At 44.9% G+C, this 20,919-nt stretch overlaps 1 protein-coding gene and 2 long non-coding RNA genes across 6 annotated transcripts; 1 reads left to right on the top strand and 2 right to left on the bottom strand.

Annotated features, from left to right (window-relative positions):
* Positions 1–863: 863 nt before the first annotated feature.
* On the bottom strand, positions 864–5,704 carry LOC109254743 (uncharacterized). 4 transcript variants are annotated; one of them, XR_002074963.2, is made up of 3 exons: positions 5,575–5,704; positions 4,037–4,141; positions 864–1,572 (listed from the first exon to the last, which is right to left on the bottom strand). It is a non-coding gene; the product is annotated as an uncharacterized LOC109254743 (long non-coding RNA). The 4 variants fall into 4 exon arrangements; XR_002074962.2 differs by having other exon boundaries at positions 5,583–5,704; XR_002074965.2 differs by lacking the exon at positions 4,037–4,141 and having other exon boundaries at positions 5,460–5,704.
* A 153-nt stretch (positions 5,705–5,857) lies between these two features.
* CLXN (calaxin) lies at positions 5,858–16,184 on the top strand. The gene is made up of 6 exons (XM_019428891.2): positions 5,858–6,010; positions 11,061–11,219; positions 11,951–12,055; positions 12,728–12,879; positions 13,165–13,269; positions 16,112–16,184. Exons 1-6 carry the CDS (start codon positions 5,953–5,955, stop codon positions 16,169–16,171), a joined length of 639 nt encoding a protein of 212 aa, XP_019284436.1. The 5' UTR covers positions 5,858–5,952; the 3' UTR covers positions 16,172–16,184.
* Positions 11,024–12,743, bottom strand: LOC109254742 (uncharacterized). Its single transcript, XR_002074961.2, has 2 exons — positions 12,364–12,743; positions 11,024–12,036 (listed from the first exon to the last, which is right to left on the bottom strand). It is a non-coding gene; the product is annotated as an uncharacterized LOC109254742 (long non-coding RNA).
* Positions 16,185–20,919: the final 4,735 nt, after the last annotated feature.

Here is a 20,919-nt window from a genome sequence, read left to right as displayed (position 1 = left end):
GGGAATGAATTTCTTTGAGGAAGCACACAGCTCAGGGTACAGTCTTCCCAGACTAGCACATATACCATTTTACCAAGTGACTTTACACCACGGATGGTCAGAGCCTAGCAGGCAGGAACTGGGCATAATTCATGAGTACCCGATGTGACGCACTTGGTATATAGCGGGCACCCAAAATATTGATTAAATGAATGAATAAATACACAAGTATGCCACGTGGAAACTGACCCAAATGAACTTCTTGGGATTTGTATCATTAAAAAAAAAAAAAAAGTCCTCCTCTCTAAAGCAGAATGAAACAACACCCACAAATATAAAGAGAATAATGGTGGCCACATCCTTTCTACAATTTTGAGTGTGAAATTGCCTTTCTTGATTTGCTTTTGTTTCTACTACTACAAAGACAATGCCCTTTTGATGTTCCTAAACGTAACCCCATTAAAGATTAGATCAGAGCAGGAAGGGTTTTCTTTAAACATAGTCGCAATTCTCAAGTGCTAAACAAAGTGTGTTAGGAGTGGCTGGATTGCCCAGTAAACTATTAATTTCAGTGAAAAGCCAGAAAATACCTCACCACAGTCTTCTCTGTCATCCCCAAGCAGTGAGAATAGAGCAGGGCTCCTCCGGGTACAACCCGTCCCAAGTCAGCTGTTGGGTATATTCCCCACCAATATGGGAGACAGGTTAAAAGAAAACTATTCCAAATTCCTTCCCGTAGCATACTACAAATCTAGATTGGGGATCGCAGGGAATTTGAATGACGAAAAGATGAGGTAGCCACTTTGATGTTGCAGAGGAAGTCTTGGTTTTGCTTGGATGATTTGAAATCTTGAACAAACGTACAGATACCATGACACGTTAGATTGATATGGGGTCAGTGTTTTATGGGTCAAAAGTATGCAACTGCTGACATTTTCATAAGGTTTGGCGTAGTGAAGAATCTGTGGAAATAGGTGGAAATCAAATTTTATTTTTGTCTTTAAGAATCTCAAAGCCAGAAGAATCTTTAGATGAAAAGAAGTCCAACTTTATTATTTTAAAGACTATGTTTGTAGGATTAGGTATGACTGAAAGTAATTGCAAACCCCCAAATATAAATGGGATAAATGAGATAAAATCTTATTGTACATTCCTGTTCAGGAGTGCCTGCAGCATTAAGAGACACAGCCCCTTCTAGTTTGCCCTTCCACTCTGAGTGGCCCCAAGCTTCCAGTGAACCTCATGGTATAAGATGGCGGCTAAAGCTCCAGACATTAAATACACAGCGATTGGTCAGAGAAAGGCTTACATAGAAGGCAGAGGCCAGATCTTGGAGACCTGTGGAAACTGTACTATTTGGGTGTGGACATGGTCTTCTTATAGGACCTGAGAAGTCATGGAGCAGAAGGAAGACACAGTTGGATCAGTGCAAATCCTCCTGGCAGCCGTGTGGATGGCTTTGAGAAGCTTGCGATGGAAGACAGCAGGCTAATGCAGGGGCTGGTTGGGACAGCCAATGGATGGGAGAGCCAATGGATGGGGCAGGAGGTGCATAGCGAGGAAGCGGGCACAGCCTGAACTTTCTGAAAAGGCCTATGAAGAGAAAGGAAAGAGCAATCCAGTAAGGAAGAGATGATGTGGGTCAACGGGACAGGCTTCCTTCTGGCTGTGAGCAAGTGGGCATGAGACCATGGGCAGCCTGTTCTGTGGGGTGTCTACAAAAGAAGCAGGCTTCTGAGGAGAAAAGGCTCTGTGTACCGATCGATGGGTTGTGTAAGATGAATGTTCACAGTCAAGAAGAAATTTGTTGAGCACGGGTCAGAGGGGTTAGAGAGATCTAGGCTAAGAAAGAGAGTGTGATGGGGGTAAGATTGTTTAGAGATAGGCAATTCTGGGAGCTTCCTTCTCTCCCGGAGTGATCAAGAGCAACAGAGGTAGAGAATGTGGTCTCAAATATTTGGACTGGTTCCGGTCATTTTGTGGTCGGCACTGGCTCACAGGGCCAGGCAGTGCCGGGTGTGGTCTGAGAGAATAAGCGTGGCCCTTTTCTGCATGGGAGGTGTGTGACAGCTGCAGAGGGCCGTGATTTGTTCCAGGATGGTACCTGGCACTCTAGGATCCCCTGGGAAGGAGTATCTACTGTCCCTGTTGTGCTTTTGTAAATAGCACAGCCACCATGACCTAGCTCTGGGCACCCACGACCCAGCACTCAGTAAGGAGCATGGCAGGTCCCTTGGGATTTCTTGGTCGGCTCTACTGGGTATAGAGAAACAGCTTCCTTATTCAACCTGATGACATTATTGCTGTTGCAATTACTTATCATGTGCCACATCTAATTTACAACGTCATAGAAGAAGAATCCTATCCTTAGTAAACCTTAGGCATTTGCATTACCCACAAGTCACTTGACTGTGTGTTTTTAAAAAATGCTAGCTAGAAATGTGTTAACACCAGTGAATACAAATGTATTTTGGGAAAAGTTTTCTTTACTACGTAGCCCTCTTTAAAGGCCCTGCTATCCCTTCAAAGGGGCTCTTCTTGATGGGGTGTTGCAGGGAAACTCAGGGTTCATTCCCCACTCAGGCAAATTCTCACACCCCCTCCCTTAATACAGACAACATAACATGGACCGTGTGGCCAAACTGCAGAGATATCGACAGAAAGATGATAGATCTAGAAACCCAGACACAAAAATAGACATGAATATAGGAAGAGAGAGAGATTATGTCATTTACAGTCTAGTGGGGAGGAGAGATCAGAGAAAGAAAGTAATCACTCACTGTAGCAAGTGCTAGAAAGAAAATGGTCCCGAGGCAGAGAATGGTCCTGGGGTAGAGAGGGATTCACTTTACACAGTGAAGTCAAAAGCTCTTTGAAGGGAGTTGCCGTTGGAGATGGGTGAGGAATGTGCAGAAATCCTGGGGCAGAGAGCTGGGTGGTTGGAGGTATTGAAGGCAGCTGGTCACAGATCATAGCAGTAAAGACAAAGTGGCAGGAGACAGTGGTGGAGATTCAACCACCCAAACACTTGGTTAAAGTCACCTCTGAATTTCTCATCATTCTCTCTACATAATAAAATGGGTAAAATTGAATTTAAATTATGTAGATAACTAACCTTTATATTTTTCTTACGTTAAGGTAATTTCATAATAGATTTGTAATTTATTTGGAAATCAATTCTATGATGTCATTTCCTGAACAGCTTCCAAAAGCCTTCATCATAAAAGGTCCACGTGAAGTAAAAGGCTTTCATCAATTCAAGGTTCAGGTTATTTATCATGGCAAAGTTCCAATTAATTGTGAGTCAAAGGGAAGACTGTTTTGCACACAAAATTAAAGGAAACATTTACAGCATTGATAGTCACTGTAATGTACTTTTTTATTTACAAAAGCATCCATCTCAAAGTCGAATTTTGGAAAGTTCTGTGATCTTGTCACGTGCGGCAAAATGTGTGCACAGATTAAATGCAGTTTTTTTTATTATTCTATTATTGATCGACTTGATATGAAGTAACCGTTCAGGTTTAATTGCCTTACTCTGAAAAAGGCCATGAGGGGGAAAGTGATCCTGTGTCTACTCAACACAAGCAACTAAAAACTACAAATAGGAATTTCAATTTGCTTTGACATGTGATTAACTGAGTCTTATCAGGCCTACAGCTTGTCCCTAAAGTCTAAAAAGATTACATTCAAAAACGTCACAAGAACATAATGAATGCACTGAAGATTTCCCATATGCTGACACAACACTCTCCTAACAAATACCCTGCCCACTGTCTTAGAGAAGTTTCACATAATAATGCCATTGGAAATTTTTCACTAAAATCAGAACAGAATGGATGAAAGAACTTGGGGAGGGGGGCATACGGGAGAAGAGTGCCTCACAAAGTTTTCTTCGCAGGTTACAGGCTTTTTGCCTGGCAGAACAGACTGGGCTCTTTTAATCTCAACCTCCGGTGGTATTGTCCTTACACCAGACTTTCGGCCTTAAGGGAAGATGGTCCTAAGCCTGAAGCTTGTGAAGAAAGAAGTGATTAGCTCAACCGTAGATGCTCACCAACAAGCTCTCAGTGTATGATGTCTGCAGAAACACATCTGGACATGCCCATCAACGTTCTCCCCACTGACGGAGGCCCGCTCCCAAGATGTGCCAGCGGGGAGTCTGATCAGAACACCTCATAGGTAGTTTTTAATAGACCTACCAACACAACACAGGTGGGGCCCACGGATTCCCTTCATCTCTACTGACCCTTGTCTTTTAAAATGAATACTGCAATGATCTCTATAAATGAAATATTTGCTACAATGCTGTCATCTAACAAAAGCCACAAGTGTTTCACAGGTTAAGTGTAATTAGAATATGTCCAGTCCTTTCCATTTGTTCTCTACAATCTGATCAGAAGCGTCACAGCTGGGGGCACCTGGGCCGCTCAGTCGGTCAAGCGACCACCTCTTGATTTCAGCTCAGGTCATGAGCTCACAGTTCATGGAATCAAGCCCTGCGTCAGGCTCTGTGCTGACAGAGCAGAACCTGCTTGGGATTCTCTCTCTCCCTCTCTCTGCCCTTGCCCCGTTCCAAAATAAATAAACTTAAAAGAAAAGTGTCACAGCTGCTAGACAAGAGGACATATAGGAATACTATTTAACCAGAGAACTGTTGCAAACTCAACAATTACTATCATTTCATATTGGTTAACTGTTCTCGGAGAACTTGCCTTAAGATAACCCAGTCCCTGCCTTCACCAAGCACCCTTGACTCTGGTTTTAAACAGCCTCCCAGTTCTTCATTTGATAAACAAATGGAACAAGGAGAGGAAATCAGAGACTTCAACCCTGGAACCATTTCATTCTGGATTGTTACTCATGGTTGGCAGAATTTTTCCGCTTTCAGCCCGACAATGACATTATGTATACTATGAAATAATTTGTTTTTAAAGGCATTTTCCCCTCTGCTGTAAAACCAGGAGACAGACTGGAGAATACTGTAGGTTTTGTGCTCCTGGCTGAGCTAACCCATTTTATTGCTGTCTTAATTCCAAGAGGGTGTCCCATCTGTGATTAAGAGCAGAAAATCCTCCCACATTAAAGGACCCAGAACCTGTCTTTCACATAAGTAAAGGACCGATTTTACTGGGATATTTTTCAGAAAAGCAAGGTTGGGTTTTACCCCACAGCCAAGTGGCAGTTGTCAACCTGTCTGTTTGGGAGGCCGCCTCTTTCACTAGCTGAAACGTTGCCCGAGGCTTTTTCCAGATTCCACCAACAGCTTCCACCCCCACCTCCAAGAGTGAAGGAGGGTGGGAGAACTATTCCGAACTACTTTTGCTCCCGGCAACGTTACCAGAATTGTGAAGCTACCTTGTTCCAGGCTCCCTCCGGGCATCACAGCAAAAAGACCCACAACCAAAAAGAGTGGCTCAGCTTTAAGGGCAGGCTCCTCACCGTCCTACACCCCGAAAACGCTCGTCGGGCTAACACACCTGCTAATTCCTGAGGTTCCTCCCAGCTCCCCCAGATCTCCCCGAAGATCTGAAGCCTCGCTTGGTGCCACGCGCCCCATCCCGAACACCCCTTCTGGCCGCGTGCACAGCATACTTTCAGACCTTGGGGACTCGCAGTGCAGTCCCTCCAAGGGGCTGTGGGCCCAAAGGACAGCGACAGGGCTAAAACTCCGACGCCGGCAAACAGCAGACCCTCCAACTGCCCCGGCCGGGGCCCAGCGCGCCCCAGCCCCGGGGCCAACAGGCGGCGTCCGGCCGTTGCCATGGCCACGGTGCGCGTTGGGGCCGCGCACGCACCCCGCGCGCGCCGGGAGCCAATCGGCAGCCGGCCCGGGCGTTGCCATGGCCACGGCGTGTGTTAGGGCCGCGCGCGCGCGCGCGCCCGGCGGGGGCGAGCCGGCCCAGCTGCCCCGGGACCCGGGGACCTCGCGCCCCCCGACAGCCGCCGCGGCCCGATTCCCGAGCTCCCGGCATGAACCGCAAGAAGCTGCAGAAGCTGACGGACACCTTAACTAAAAATTGCAAGCACTGTAAGTAAGAATGGAGCGAGTGCTGGGCGAGCAGAGCTCCTGGCCAGGGCGCAGGTCCTGCCCCGCGCCAGTGTCCGCGGCTCGGCCCGCTTTCGGGCTCCAGTCTGAATGCCCGTGGAGCCCCACTTTCCGTGCCCTCAGGAGAAGTCTGGAAGGGAATCCCCGGCGCTACCTCGAGCCGCCTACCCACGCTTGCCCATGACCTTAAGGACCAGTACGCAGGTATCCGGGCGTCTGGCACTACACCCCCGTGCAGGCACTCACTTGCTTCCCAGACTCTCTTCTGAACTTGCCTGTCCATTGTAGAACTGTTGCGTATATACTGGCAGGACACGTGTGCTTTTCGCCTCAGACACATGCATAAAATAGGTACTGAAACCCACCAGGTTCAAGAAAACTAGAGCAGCCAGCATGCACCTGCTTTCTAGCTCTTTGTATTTTTTATTTACCTTTTATAATATGAAATTTATTGTCCAGTTGGTTTCCAGACAACACCCAGTGCTCATCCCAACAGGTGCCCTCCTCAGTGCCCACCCCCCACTTTCCCCTCCCTCCACCCCCCACTTTCCCCTCCCTCCACCCCCCTTCAACTCTCAGTTTATCTCAGTTTTTAAGAGTCTCTTATGGTTTGGCTCCCTCCCTCTCTAACTCTTTTTTTCCCCTTCCCCTCCCCCATGGTCTTCTGTTAAGTTTCTCCGGATCCACATGAGTGAAAACATATGGTATCTGTCTTTTCTCTGCCTGACTTATTTCACTTAGCATAATACCCCCCAGTTCCATCCATGCTGTTGCAAATGGCCGGATTTCATTCTTCCTTGTTGCCAACTAGTATTCCATTGTGTATATAAGCCACAACTTCTTTATCCATTCATCAGTTGATAGACATTTAGGCTCTTTCCATAATTGGCTATTGTTGAAAGCGCTGCTAGAAACATTGGGGTACAAGTGCCCCAATGCATCAGCACTCCTGTATCCCTTGGGTAAATTCCTAGCAGTGCTATTGCCAGGTCATAGGGTAGATCTGTTTTTAACTTTTTGAGGAAGATCCACACTGCTTTCCAGAGAGGCTGCACCAGTTTGCCTTCCCACCTAGCTCTTTTAGAGCAAGTAAACTGGCGGGATCCAAGTTCTGGAAACTTACCAGGAAATCCATAAGCGAAAAACGGTTATCAATAGCTGAACATCCATAGGAAAGATGAGTTGAGTGTCACAAAAACCTGTACCTCAGAGCAAGGAAGCGTGTCTGGAAACCAAAGAGCTCTACAAAGCTAAACACATAGTCAAGAACCTGCTCCCGGCTCCAGACTTAGACTTTGCAGTTGCTGCTGGGGTTGCCAGGTAAAGGAGACCGCAGGTGACAAAATGAGCACTTACTGAAGAGGTCTGCTCCAATCACACATTCCAAAACACGGTCCTAGAGTTTCACAGGCAACTTTAGAATTGTATCCAGAACTGTACTTGGGCGAGGAGGCACGGAAGCTACGAGATGGTTTGCAATGAGAAAGATACGTCTGATGCACAAGCTTACAAATTGTTTTGCTGATTGCAAAACTAATGGCCACTTGAGAAAATAGGAGAAGCCGTGATCCCAGGACCACCCCCATTGTGCAAAGGAGGAACAAAAAGGTGTAATGTAGTCCTAGAGATTTAGGATCTTGTGTCTTCTAGTTGTACTTAGTATCTAAATACAGCTCCCTTTACTGGAGGGAGCGTCACTGTAGCTAAAAGTTAGGGTGTGTATAAACATCTGAAGCTTCTTAGTAAAAAAGCCATCCTATAACGTAAGGGATTATTATCGTTATTATAATCTGGTGAGAGTTTTGTCCTGTTGTTGTTTTTCTCAAAATAATTCCGTTTCAAGGGGAAAAAAAAACCAGATCTTAAAACATCTAGTGAACATTGTGAATAAACAATGCAGTGACTGCTATCCCCAATGCTGAATTTGATTTCGTCCCTGTTCAGTAAGTTTACAGTGTACTGTGAACAGTCAAAAGGTGGATGTATTAAAAGGTAAGTGAAAACCTGGCAGGTAAAACAACCAACTCTTTTTCCTTTTGTCCTTACATAAAATTTTTAAAGGGGGCCTGAAAAACCCCTTTTGATGTCTAGTTCAATTCTATACAGATAGTTACAAGTCATGGACATTATAATTAAAACATTGTTTGAAACAGAGAACCTTTCCCCTAAAGTCAGATTTCCTTTTACTTGCCAGATGATAATCCTACCAGGGTGAAATGGAAAAATTCTGCAGAATCAGAGGAAAAAAATATCTTAAGTGATTGCCCAGCTAACCTCCCATTCTACAAATATGACGTGCAGAGCACATGTAGACCCATCCAAAGAGATGAAAATCGATTCTTGAATTTCCCTTGGTTTCATTTAGTATTTCGTTCTAGAATTTAAGAAACATTGCAGCAAGAAAGGCTTTCTTATGGCCAATCTTGGATCTTTTGGGTAATAAATTAAGCTGATATTCTTTAATTTTTATTTCAGGCATAAATGGAAAAATGGCTAATCAACATCCACTCTACTAACATTTCATATACGTGAATATCATTCTTCGTGCAGGCTTTTCCTTTTTTTTTCACGTTTATTTGTTTTTGACAGAGAGACAGAGCTTGAGTGGGGAAGGGGCAGAGAGGGAGGGAGACACAGAATACAAAGCAAGTTCCAGGCTCTGAGCTGTCAGCACAGAGCCTGCTGCGGGGCTCAAACCCACCAACCCTGAGATCGTGACCTGAACCGAAGTGGGACAGTTAACCAACTGACTGAGTCACCCAGGCGCCCCTATGCAGGCTTTTCTTCTTCAGCCACTAACAGTTCCTTTATTTTTAGAGGTGTGTGTGTGTGTGTGTGTGTGTGTGTGTGTGTGTGTGTGGTTGAATATATGTAACATCAAATTTACCATTTTAAGTGTACGATTCTGTGGCATGAAATGCATTCACATCATTGTGCAGCCATTACCACCATCCATCTCCAGAACTTTTTCATCTTTCTCAGCTGAAACTGTACCCACTAAACTGTCTCTCCTCATTTCCCCTTCCACCAGCCCCTGGCAGCCGCCATTCTACTCTCCATATCTGAATTGCACCACTCTAGGTGCATCATATGAGTGAAATAATACAATATTTGTCCTTTTGTATCGGACTTCTCTCACTCAGCGGAATGTCATCAAGTTTCATCCACGTTGTAGCCTGTGTCAAAATGTACTTCCTTTTCAAGACTGAATAATGTTCCATTATATGCATACGCTCCATTTTATTTATCCGTTTATCCATCGATGGTCACTTGGTTTGCCTTCACCTTTTGGCTCTTGTGAATTACATTGTTATGAACATTGATGTACAAGCACCTGAGCGCTTGCTTTCAGCTCTTTTAAGCATATACCCAGCAGTGGAGTCACTGGGTGACCTAGTGTAACATCTATGTTTAATGTTTTTTTGAAGAACTGGCATGCTATTTTCTATAGCAACTAACTGCTCTCTTTTTCTTCAATTTATTTATGTATTTTGAGAGAGAGAGAGAGCAAGAGAGAGAGAGAAAGAGTGGGGGAGGGGCAGGAAGAGGGAAAGAGAGAGTGAGAATCCCAAGCAGGCTCGCGCTCTCAGCATAGAGGCGCACACAGGGCTCACACTCACAAACCATGAGATCATGACCTGAGCCTAAATCACGAGTCAAACGCTTAACTGACTAAGTCACCCAGATGCCCCATAATAGCTCTTTTTAAAATTATAACCATTATATTGTTTTCTCCTATTTAATCCATTTTAAAAGAAATTTATTTTAACATTTATTCATTTTTGAGAGACGGAGGAGAACAGAACGTGAGCAGGGGAGAGGTAAAGAGAGGGAGACACAGAATCTGAAGCAGGCTCCAGGCGCTGAGCTGTCAGCACAGAGCCCGATGAGGGGCTCGAACTCACGGAGCACGGGATCATGACCTGAGCTGAAGCTGGACACTTAGCTGACTAAGGCACCCAGGCGCCCCCTATTTAATCACTTTTTTTTTTTTTTTACCAAATCTTTAATTTCCCCTAATATTCAATGTTCCTCCTAAATTGTGGTACCCAAAACCAGATAATCTCGTTCAATCCTGTCTTGACTTGTAGGATGAGGCGTGATTTCTCCAATCCTACCTACTGTCTTCCTTTATATTCACACAGGTTTCATCCTTGATTTTTAAAACAAGTCATAATTTTGTTTTGTTCTGACATAAAATCTTTCTCCTCCCCCACCTATACTTCATATTTAAACTCCCTTTTATGTTCTTAATGCCAGGTAATCACTTCCACCTACGTATGTCAAATGAGAATTGGAACACAAATAATTAACTCAGGGTTTATAAACACCCTTCATGCAATTATGTGCCTGGGCCAGTGTACGTGTCTGTGTATCTATTTTAAATAAAAATTCCCCTTCCGCCACGATACTACTGAATCCTTGTGTGTTGATTTTCACATACAACAAGGACCACGATGGGTGCTAGAAGATGGTTAAATGCTTCTGAATTGGAAACTAGGTGATTCTGATGTCCAAAATCTGGCTTAATGATTTCACCAAAGCTGATGGGAAGTGAAAAATATTGCCTGGTGTTCAGGAGTCTGGTATTTCTTCCCAGGGAAAAGTTAAGTGATTCCATAAATGCGTATAATCAAAATGCTGGGGGAAAGTGACCATTCTTAAACGTTACCTTGCTTACTTTCAATTGCACCTCTACTGCCTTTAAAGTTCAGGATCCAACCCCACAATCGTTCTTCAGGTAACTTGGCTAATATTCTTTTCTTCCTAAATGTGACTGAGTGTACATCTGTTTAATATTCAAGTCCTATTCGGTGGGAAGGCTGTTTCTCTTATTTTAATGGGGAATCCTCTGTAGTGGCCACCCACTATTAATTTAAGTGTCATGAATCTTAAAACAGAATAGTCGTCTGTTGAAAACTGAGTATTTGATGGCCTTGATGTTGTTTATAAACTCATTAATGTAAAGTTTAAGTTAGAAATTAAAGATTAAAATGCATTTTTGTTACATTTTAATTTTACTTTTTCACAGTTAATAAATTTGAAGTGCAATGTCTTATAAATCTTTTTTATAACCTGGTGGGAGATGTAACAGAGCGGCAAGGTATGGTCACTGGACTAGATCGTAATGCATTTCGAAACATCTTACACATGACATTTGGAATGACAGATGACATGATTATGGACAGAGGTAAGAAGACACAATATTCAAATGGGCTACATCTAGCCATAACTGGAAAAAAAAAAAAAAAAGTTTGGAGTTTGGACATATTCCTTGGTAGGAAGCTTAATGTTCTGAATTCCCAATTTCACTTGAATATAAAAAATTAATTTGTATATGCATAGGGGAGGATCATAGGGAAGGAGATTCTACCCTCTGTATTCTGTGTATTTAAAAAAAGTCTAGCTTGAATAATTAGGTTTTCCTTACTTTATATCTGAAAGCCTCAAATAGTTCTATTTCCACTTAGTAAACATAATGATGAAAATAATAGTTTTAAAAGGACATACAAACTTTACATCATCAAAAGTATTTCAACAAAAATTAAGTTATAGTCTTCTGTATCATGTAATAGCATTACTTTTCTTAAGTAAGAAAAATATAAAATAATGTATTTTATGCTAATATATCAGCATGTTTAATATACTAGTATATTCATATGTTAATAATTATTGATTAGTATATTTAGATGCTCAGAATTTACTTTGTTCCCACAAAATACGAAGGGAAAGTGTCAAAGTTTAAATAAAAGAGTTCCCAATGTTATGTCTTAGTTCTCCCCTTTGTCGAGTGAGAACGTTGGACCATCTAATCCTGAAATTCTGTCTAAATTTTAGAAGTGAGTGGCACCAGTGTAAACGTACTTCTGAGAAAAAAAAAACGCAGCATAGCTGTAATGTTGTACTTGTCTCCTCTCTCAGTGTTCCGAGGTTTTGATAAGGACAACGACGGCTGTGTAAACGTATCAGAGTGGATTTCTGGATTATCGGTATTTCTTCGAGGAACTCTGGAAGAAAAAATGAAATGTAAGATTTCAGGTTATTCTATTGCTTTGGACATTAGGACTAACACATCGAAAGAACTTACCTCCCGTCTTCCAAACCTGCCAGTGAAAAGGTCTGTCTTTTGGTTGGTTAGTTTGAATCCCCCGTAGCCTCTTTTACAGAGCGAGTTTAAGTCAATGATAAAGGTTGGAAAAAATTAATAAAAAGGAAAACCAAGAGAGCCTGGGGAGTCGTTCATGCCGAGCAAACCTGCATAAGCATATACTATCCATGCTGACTGTGTGCGTATGCAGTTATGTATCAAGGTGTTAAGTATTTTATATGTTTACCTGAGCTGTTAACCATAGAAGCAGTGAACGTTGGTTCAAGTCTTCTGATTCTTAGTTCATTCTTAATTCATGCTGATGAACTCTGCTTAAGGATCATATTTCAGTCAGTTTTTCCAAGAGCTCAGGTCATTGTTCCTTGGCATGCTTGTTCACAGCCGATTGAGTGTAAGGACTCATTTTCTAAGGGTCGTTCACTATATGCAGCAAGCGTCCATGAAGCATTTACTATGGAAAGTAGATTGCCCTACAGCCTGCGGGGTTGACATGAACATCCACAATACAGATGTTGGCCTTGAAAACTGTATAAGAGCACATTTTCCCTTAGTGAGAGTATCAGATACATAACTGGTTGTTTTTTTAAAAGATTGCTTTGAGGTGTTTGATTTGAATGGTGATGGATTCATTTCAAAGGAGGAGATGTTCCATATGTTAAAGAACAGCCTTCTCAAACAGCCGTCTGAAGAAGACCCTGATGAAGGAATTAAAGATTTGGTTGAAATAACTCTTAAGAAAATGGTAAATATGGGAAATTTAGGATTTTATATTGAAATTTACAGGCCAGATATGGGGTAAGGCACTGGAACTCAAATTATAGTAACTGTCAGTTTCCTGCTTGGTAAAATGAAACACTTACATTGTTGCTCTTTTTTACTATAATATTGAAAGTTCTTTTCAATTTCATTATTTAGTCTCTCATTTTCCCATCACATTTCTCCTATCAATACTTGACCAACAAAAGACAGTCTGTGTTTGCAATAAGCATTTTTCATGTCGACTGATGTGTGGCTGGTCACCCCCCAGGACCATGATCATGATGGGAAGCTGTCTTTCTCAGATTATGAGCAGGCTGTGAGGGAAGAGACCCTTCTACTAGAAGCTTTCGGACCATGTCTACCTGATCCAAAGGTAATATCGCTTTCACTGAACAGTGACCAATGCATAACGGAGAGTCAACAACCCAGGACTTGTAGGTTTGGTGAGTGAAGGATCAGATGAATTATATTCACCCACGAGGAATAGCTTCTAAGTAGGGAAAGCCCACCTGCTGGTTCATCTCATAGTACCGTTTTAGCCTAATGCCATTTTTCCCATTCATTAACTCATTCATTCAGGTAAGAAACAATTATTGAAGCATAATGTACTCCAGAAACACAGATGAAAGGTTCCATGTCTGCACTCAAGGGCTAATATTTTCCTGGGAAAAGCCAGCATGAAACTAATTACACAACAGTGTGATAAGTATTACTATAATAATGCTGACTTGTTAAGTGTTTCATCTATGTCAGGCGATGTTTATTACCTCATTTAATCCCCCCAACAATGCTATGAAGGAGGTAGTATTATTATCCTCATTTTACAGATGAAGAAAATGAGCATCAGAGAGTTTTGGCGAGTTGCCCCAGGCCAGTCACGAGTTACGGAGTACCCTGGGCGCCCTGGTGCTCCAGTCCATAGAGATAGGTGCTGGAAAGTGCCGCGGTGGTCGGGGCATCTAATCCAGCTGGATAGAATCGCTGGTGAATGGCTTGTGGCACAAGGAAGGCTCAGCTGGGTTTTAAGGCCACAATAGTTAGCAAGGTCCAAATGGAGAAGAGCAGTCTAAGCAAGACATACGCATTGGAGGGGAAGACAGGGGACAGAAAGAAGGACTGTGTTAGAAGAGCGTTCAGTGTGGTATGAGACTCATGTTGACGCTAGACATGCATAGGAGAGCCAAGTCCTGTGGCACTTAGAGCTTGGATTTTGTCTTGAAGCTCATGAGGATTCATTGGAAGATTGTAAGCAGGTGGAGTGACGTGATATATAAATATTACCATATACCCGCTTCCCCAATCTCTGCTTGGTTTATCCAGCTGCCTATTCAACGTGTCCAGTAGATAATCTCAATGAACTCTTGGTTTTCCTCTAAAAATCACTTCTCTCCCATCTTCCCTACCTCAATAAATGACACGGCTCTACACTCAGTTTCAGTCAAAAACCTAAGTCACCCTTAATTTCCCTCTTATAGCAGCTCCTACTTCAAAATATGTCCTTGGGGCACCTTCATGGTCAGTTCATGGCATCAGCTCAGGTCACGATCTTGCGGTTTTTGAGTTTGAGCCCCGCATCAGGCTCACTGCTGTCAGTGTGAAGCCCGCTTTGGATCCTCTGTCCCCCTTGCTCTCTGCCTCTCTCTCTCTCTCTCTTAAAAATGAACAAAATATGGCCTTGAGTATAACCTCTCCACATGTGTGTGATTGCCAACCTAAATCAAGCTGCCACCCTGACACTCAGCCTATATCATTGGCTTTCTTGCTTCTGATGTTGCCCCCACAAACTATGCTCTGTAACATACAGTGTATTTGAAAACACAAATGCTGTCGTGCCTCTCTCTTGCTTGAAATCCCCAGTGTGTTCTGATGCCTGTTCGGTGGCCCCTCTGTCTCTCTCCAGACCATGGTCTCCTACTACCTCCCCAATGGAAGATTCCTGCCCCTGGAGCAGCCACCTACCTGTTCTCCCTACAGAAGGTGCCTCTGCACTTGCTGTAGCTTCTTTCTGAGTGTCCTGTGCCCAGACCTCAGCATGTCTCAGATGCTTACTTCACTCAGTCTCTGAGCAGATGCCATCCACCCTCTTAACTACTCCATCCCCTCCGCCCCCACCACTGCCCCTTTTTGCTTTGTAGTTCTTATCACTATGTAGAATGTATTTATCTACTCATTTGCTTCTTGTCTGTCTTGAAACATGGATAGAAGTTCCCTGAGGGCAGGAACTTAGTCTTTTTTTTTTTTTTTCACCATATTTCCCCATATACCATGTGTAGCACATGGTATACAGTAGGTGCTTAGTAAATGCTGAGAGGATGGATGGATGGATGGATGGATGGCTCTCAGGAGTGCCCAATAGTGAGTTCTAGATCTGCCTCTTTCCATGTCCTCAGGAAGTACTTTATCACTGGCCTTTCTCTTTACCCTACATCTTCAACCTCTTACCTCACTACAAAATTTTGCCCTTCAGAATTTAAATTTAGCCTAATATGAAAAATGGTGAGAGAGAGAGAGAGAGATAAGGGAAGGGAAGGGGAAGGGCCGGGGGAGGGGAAGGGAAGGAAACAGGGAGGGAAAAAGGAAAAGGCAGAGGAAGGAAGGGAGGAAAGAAAGAACCCGACTTTAATCCCACATGTACTTCTATTTCCTGTCCAATGGCTTTCTTCCTTACAGTCAAATGTCGTGAGAGAACGGTCTATATTTGTGACCCACACTACCGCGGTTTCTTCAGCCCATTCCTAAAACTGCTCTTGCTGAGGTCACAACACCCTACTTGTTAGTAGGTCCCAAGCGCAGGGTTCTTGGTTTCTTGTCCTGCTGGCCCACATCCCTTCCCCACCCCAACTCTCAGTGCAGCTGCTCGGCTCCGGCCGCAGCCTGGCTGTGACATCATGAGGCCTCCTGGACTCCGGAGCCCCCATGTAGTCACCCTCTGACACCGTCCCCGCCATGAATTAAGCTCCATTTGTGGCCACCTGGCCACCAGGCTGGAGGCTCCTCGAGAGCTGCGTCATGCCCCTTTGCTCATCTTTGTGGCCCCAGACCGCGTGTCACTGTCCCTGCCCGTGAGTGGAAAGTGCACGAGTGTCACAAGTTCCTGGTCCCCGCTCTTCTTCAGTTATCTTGGAGCTCTTCAAACATGAAGGAGACATACAGAACGTTTTGCTTTGTTTACCTTTTTGGAAGTCTGTGCTAATTTGAGCACTTTTTTTTTACAGAGCGAGATGGAATTTGAAGCCCACGTTTTTAAAGATCCCAATGAATTCAATGATATATAAATACCTAAATGTCTGTGTTGTCTCAAGTGAGTAAAAAAGGAGGCGCATATGTATTGTTTGTTTCTCCTGCTTAGCTCAGAAAGATGATGTTGAGTCGTGTGTTTGGGGCGGGGGACGGGACTCACCAACAGGTGTCATCCAACCTTGGTGGAAGATGCAAATGAACAAATGGGAGACAAGAAGCCCCATTCTGAGTGTGCGTTTGGCAGTTTAACATTGCCAGATATCTTATCGCATAGACTATCCGTTGAACTAGCATGAAACAAATCGATTATATAATCATGCAGAGGCAAATACTTGTCATGTGAGAAAGATGCTGGGTGTACACTGAAAAATCAGTGAGACTACTGAATTTCCTTTGGAGCGGTAAATCAAGACCACATCAAAAGAAGGAAAGGGTAACGGCAGTTAGCATTTCGACACCTTTCCGCTAGGCATGGAGGGACATTCCGAGAGCTGAAAGCGGCATGGGACCTACTTCAGCATGATGCCTGTTATTGTTTGAGGCTTTGCCAGAACAGCCTTGGAGACAGTAAGCATCTGAAGGCAGGGATCCCCGCAACCCATCTTTGTGTCTGGCACAGCGGTGAGGACAGTCGCCTGCATAGAACGGGTACGCAGTCAACAGCGTGGAGGGAAAAGTGCAAAGTGCTGCAAGATAAATGCAGACTCTTGGTGAGCGGAGGAGGAAGAGAGGGCTGTTTCTGTTCATAATGCGTGATGCGGCCACAGCTTTCGGTCCATCTCTGGAGTCACCCCGAGGCTCCTCACCCATTGTGGCCGGTTGTAAAGTCCCCTCTCTGCCCTGGATCCCTCTGCCTCTCCGCTTCAGCCCCATCCCCCTCGCCCCACCTGGGTGCGCCTCAGTGTCATGCCTCCACCTTTGGCCTCCCCTCATGCACCCCTTAACAGGGAGCGCGTCACACCTCCTCCTTCCAGCCGTGAACTCCGGAAGGCAAAGCTGCTTCCTCGGCCTCCTACCGTCCAGCAGGTGCCTGTAGGCCCTGGGCGCAACATGAGAAAGATGGGGCCCGCTTAGGTTCCGGTAGCTGCCGCTCACCCCTTTCTTACATGCGTGCAGGCAGCTGCGAGCGTGCAGATCTGCAGATATCCCCTCTGTCCACATATAAACACTCAGAGGCTACTTGACACACTAAATCCCTTTCGTTAACATCCGTATTAAGTTTAAGCAAAAGAGTACCTTGTGTTAAAAAAAAAAAAAAAGGACTGATACAAATAAATGGAATAAGTGATTCCATGAAATAAAAGGTATTTTACCACCTATGTATTTTCTTAAAATTTTAGATGCTTACATAGATGGACCTCGACACCATTTTCCTGCCTTGAGTAGGTCTAAACAGTGGGACGCACAATGCTTTGATTTTTTAAAAATTATGTTTTTCTGATTATGAAGTAAGAGAGGTTCGCTGAAGACCATTTCAGAAGTTTAGGAAATTAAAAAATAAAATTAAAATATTCATGAATACTCAGGTATACATTCTTTCAGGCTTTCTGAAGGCATTTGTAAGTATAGCTATACTTTTGCCCAGAGTAGACCTATATATATTTTTTTTAGATGATCACGTTGAAAATGCCCTTTTTTAAGCCATTTTTTTATGGACCTCCAGCTCATGGCATTTTCTCAGGTCGACTTCTATTTGCCTACAGCCTGACGTGCCATGACCACCTGGTCCATCACAACAGACTTGATTAAGCTCCTCCCCTGTCACTGGCATTTTGGTTGTTCCCACGTTTTTTTGTTTGGTTGGTTGGTTGGTTTTTTTCTTACAAATAATTTCCAAAGTGAACTGTCCTCGTAAATAAATCTCTTCACATGCATCAGTGCGGGCTTACTCGGGGTACGTGTGTGAAAGCGAATGTTGGGTTAGGGGCCTGGCTTTGGGGTTTCTGCCGTGACTGGTGCCCGGGCTGCCCGCTCCGCTTCCCTGGGGTGCACCTCCTTTTAACGTCTTCGCGGATGGTGTGGACCATGATTGACCATGGTTTTGAGTTCTCATTTAGGGAACTATTCTTCTACACCTGCACCTGAAATTGGTACTGTAGATTGTATAAAAAGTGACTTCCGTGTGAATGACCCCATTTCGTTACTTGACATTATTTAAAACTGGAAAAGCCTTTTTAAAATTTTATTATTTTTTAAATTTTTTTTATTTATTTTTGAGACAGAGCACGAGCAGGGGAGGGGCAGAGAGATGGGGGAGACAGAGAATCCCAAGCGGGCTCCGAGCCGTCCGCACAGAGCCCGGCGCGGGGCTCGAACTCACGGAGTGTGAGATTAAGACCCAAGCCGAGTCAGACGCCCGACTGACGGAGCCACCCAGGCGCCCCCGAAGAGGCCTTTTTAGAAACGCCCGAGTAATTTCGGAGGAACTTAATATGGCGTCAGCACTTGACTGTACGGCCTCGCGAGCTCCGTGAGAGAGCGCCCTGCCCTCGCCCCGCCCTCGCCCCGCCCTCGCCCCGCCCTCGCCCCGCCCTCGCCCCGCCCTCGCCCCGCCCCGAATACTACAGACCACACCCCCTGCGCTGTTCCGCCTCGTGTCCGCCCAAATCATTTCCGGGTGTGCCTGTGTCTGGATTTCCGGGTTCTCTCACTTGTCCTGCTGTGACAACTCACAAATGATCTTCACACTGACCATCCTCCCAGCTCGACAGCAGGGCCATCCGAGGACACAGGGCACCTCTGAGGAAACAGCCTCGCTCCTCTCGCTCCGAGCCCGGCGGCCTCCTCCGGGCCTTGCCTGCCTGCTGCCGGCCTGCCCTGACTTCACCCCATCCCATTCTGCCTGCCTCTGGGTGGCTGGGACGGCACCGTGGATGAGCAGTTTGAGTTGGAGGACCGAACGTAGTAGCCTTCCTCCCACCGGCTCCGCGGAACGTTGGCTGCCCTTCTCCCGGTGCCCTCGGGTGACCAGCAGAAAGCCAGCCGGGCCCCGGTGGGACAGACACGCTGCCTCGCTCGCAGCGTGCAGAGAGTCTGTTTGGGAAACCATCAAGCACATGTCTCAGACTACAGGATTTAGAAACTACCCCCGAGAACTGGTAGTCCCGCATTCTTAACCTGCAGATAGCTTTGTGTACAAGATCGCACTTGCTAAGAAGCCAAGCCTGCAATTGCTTGCATAAAGTCATCCACAGCGTTCACCAGGTTCCCACCTTGCGAGGGCGAACACAGCGCGAGTTGGGTCACCCTGCCGTCACCTCACTCGTGCCGTGCGACAGCTGTGTTGTGTCATCCCCTTCACTCCCTGGAAGCACAGTGACGGCCCCTCTCCCGCCCTTCTCCACCCCTCCCCCCAAAAGTTATGCATTTTTAATTAGAGGACGTGGTTAGAGGGAGTTAGAATGAAATATACTTCGAAACTGTGGGGACAGCCGTGTCTGGGAAGGCTACTCCAAACAGCTCCTTGGACGGCCCAGTTTTGCTGACTGCATTTAATCTGTGTCCGTTCCCTCACAGGATTCCACCCCCCCCCCCCCAACTCTCGCACAGTCATCCAGAGTAGATGGTAATTCTCACCTGGTGTGACCAAGAAACGATGGCCATGGCATTTGACACGCAGAGATTATTATCAACAATCTGTAATGAAATGGAAACTTAACCTATGCATTCGCCACTTACACTTTAGCAAGTCTTGAGGATTGGCTGGTAATATTTCAAAAAGAGGGAGAAACGGTACATGTGTCTTTCCTGATTCAATGACCATGTTCTCTGTTAGGGTGAAGCAGACGATCTCTTTAACTGTTTTCCAGTCTCAGTTACTCCTGAAGGAGAAGCCAAAATACATACCAAGCAAATCAACGTCCCCTTCTCATGAGATATCTTCTCAAGGAAACTTGCTCAGTTTCAAATGAGGGGGGAAAAAAGGCAGGAAATTTGCTGCATGCTTCCACACTTGAAACGTCTTTATCAGAGTGCCATTAACCTGAGCAGCGGTTAACGGCTCACAGTTCCATCATTGGTAATTTGTGGCTTTCTGTGTACCTCCTGCCTCCTACCTAATCCGTCAAGAAAATATTCCTCCCCCTAAGACACACATCCTCTTGTTTATTTTTACCTCCCTCCTGCCTGTTGAGCTCCACACTACTCCTATTATGTGGCCCCAGCCAGACTCACAGAGAGTTCCCTGGGTGAGAAGCTTGTCAGCTTAAAGGGCATTTGAATAAATTGGGTGAAATACAGGCTGTCCTCCCCTTCACCCGAGGTGCACCTTCCCGTCTCCTGTCCCTCTCTCCAAAGTCTTCATGTGGACCAAGGCCATACCTCAGCCAAGAGCCGGGCAACAGTGAGCCTGAAGATGGCGAATGGCTTGGAAGGAAGCAGAGGAATTTACAAGTTCTCCCCTGCAAGAGACATCGAGAGCTTGAGTCACCACCTCCTGGTAGGAGTGATTAGCTCCAAAGCCCAAAGCACTCCCGAAGAGTAATTAAAACCATTTGGTCAAGTCTTCCTTAATGAGTCCTTCAGAAATGCAATATAGTGGGCAAGTGGGATAAAACCGTCCTGGCAATCTCAATAACACATTATACAAAAATCCAATGAGCCCTTTTGTTCCAGGTATTATGATAAGCACTCTACATTTACTATCTCACTCATTTCTCACAACCGTCCTAAGAGGTAAACATAAACATCAGTTACTTCTTTATCCTGCAGATTGAGGAAATAGGAGTTTAAGAAAATCAAGAAACTCTCTCCACGTCCTACCCTGGTAAAGAACAAAGCCAAG

This window comes from Panthera pardus, unplaced genomic scaffold (genome assembly GCF_024362965.1).
Source record: "Panthera pardus isolate Hobbes unplaced genomic scaffold, ASM2436296v1 HiC_scaffold_7, whole genome shotgun sequence".
Taxonomy (NCBI): Eukaryota; Metazoa; Chordata; class Mammalia; order Carnivora; family Felidae; genus Panthera; species Panthera pardus.
This window is presented reverse-complemented; position numbering and strand designations above follow the sequence as displayed.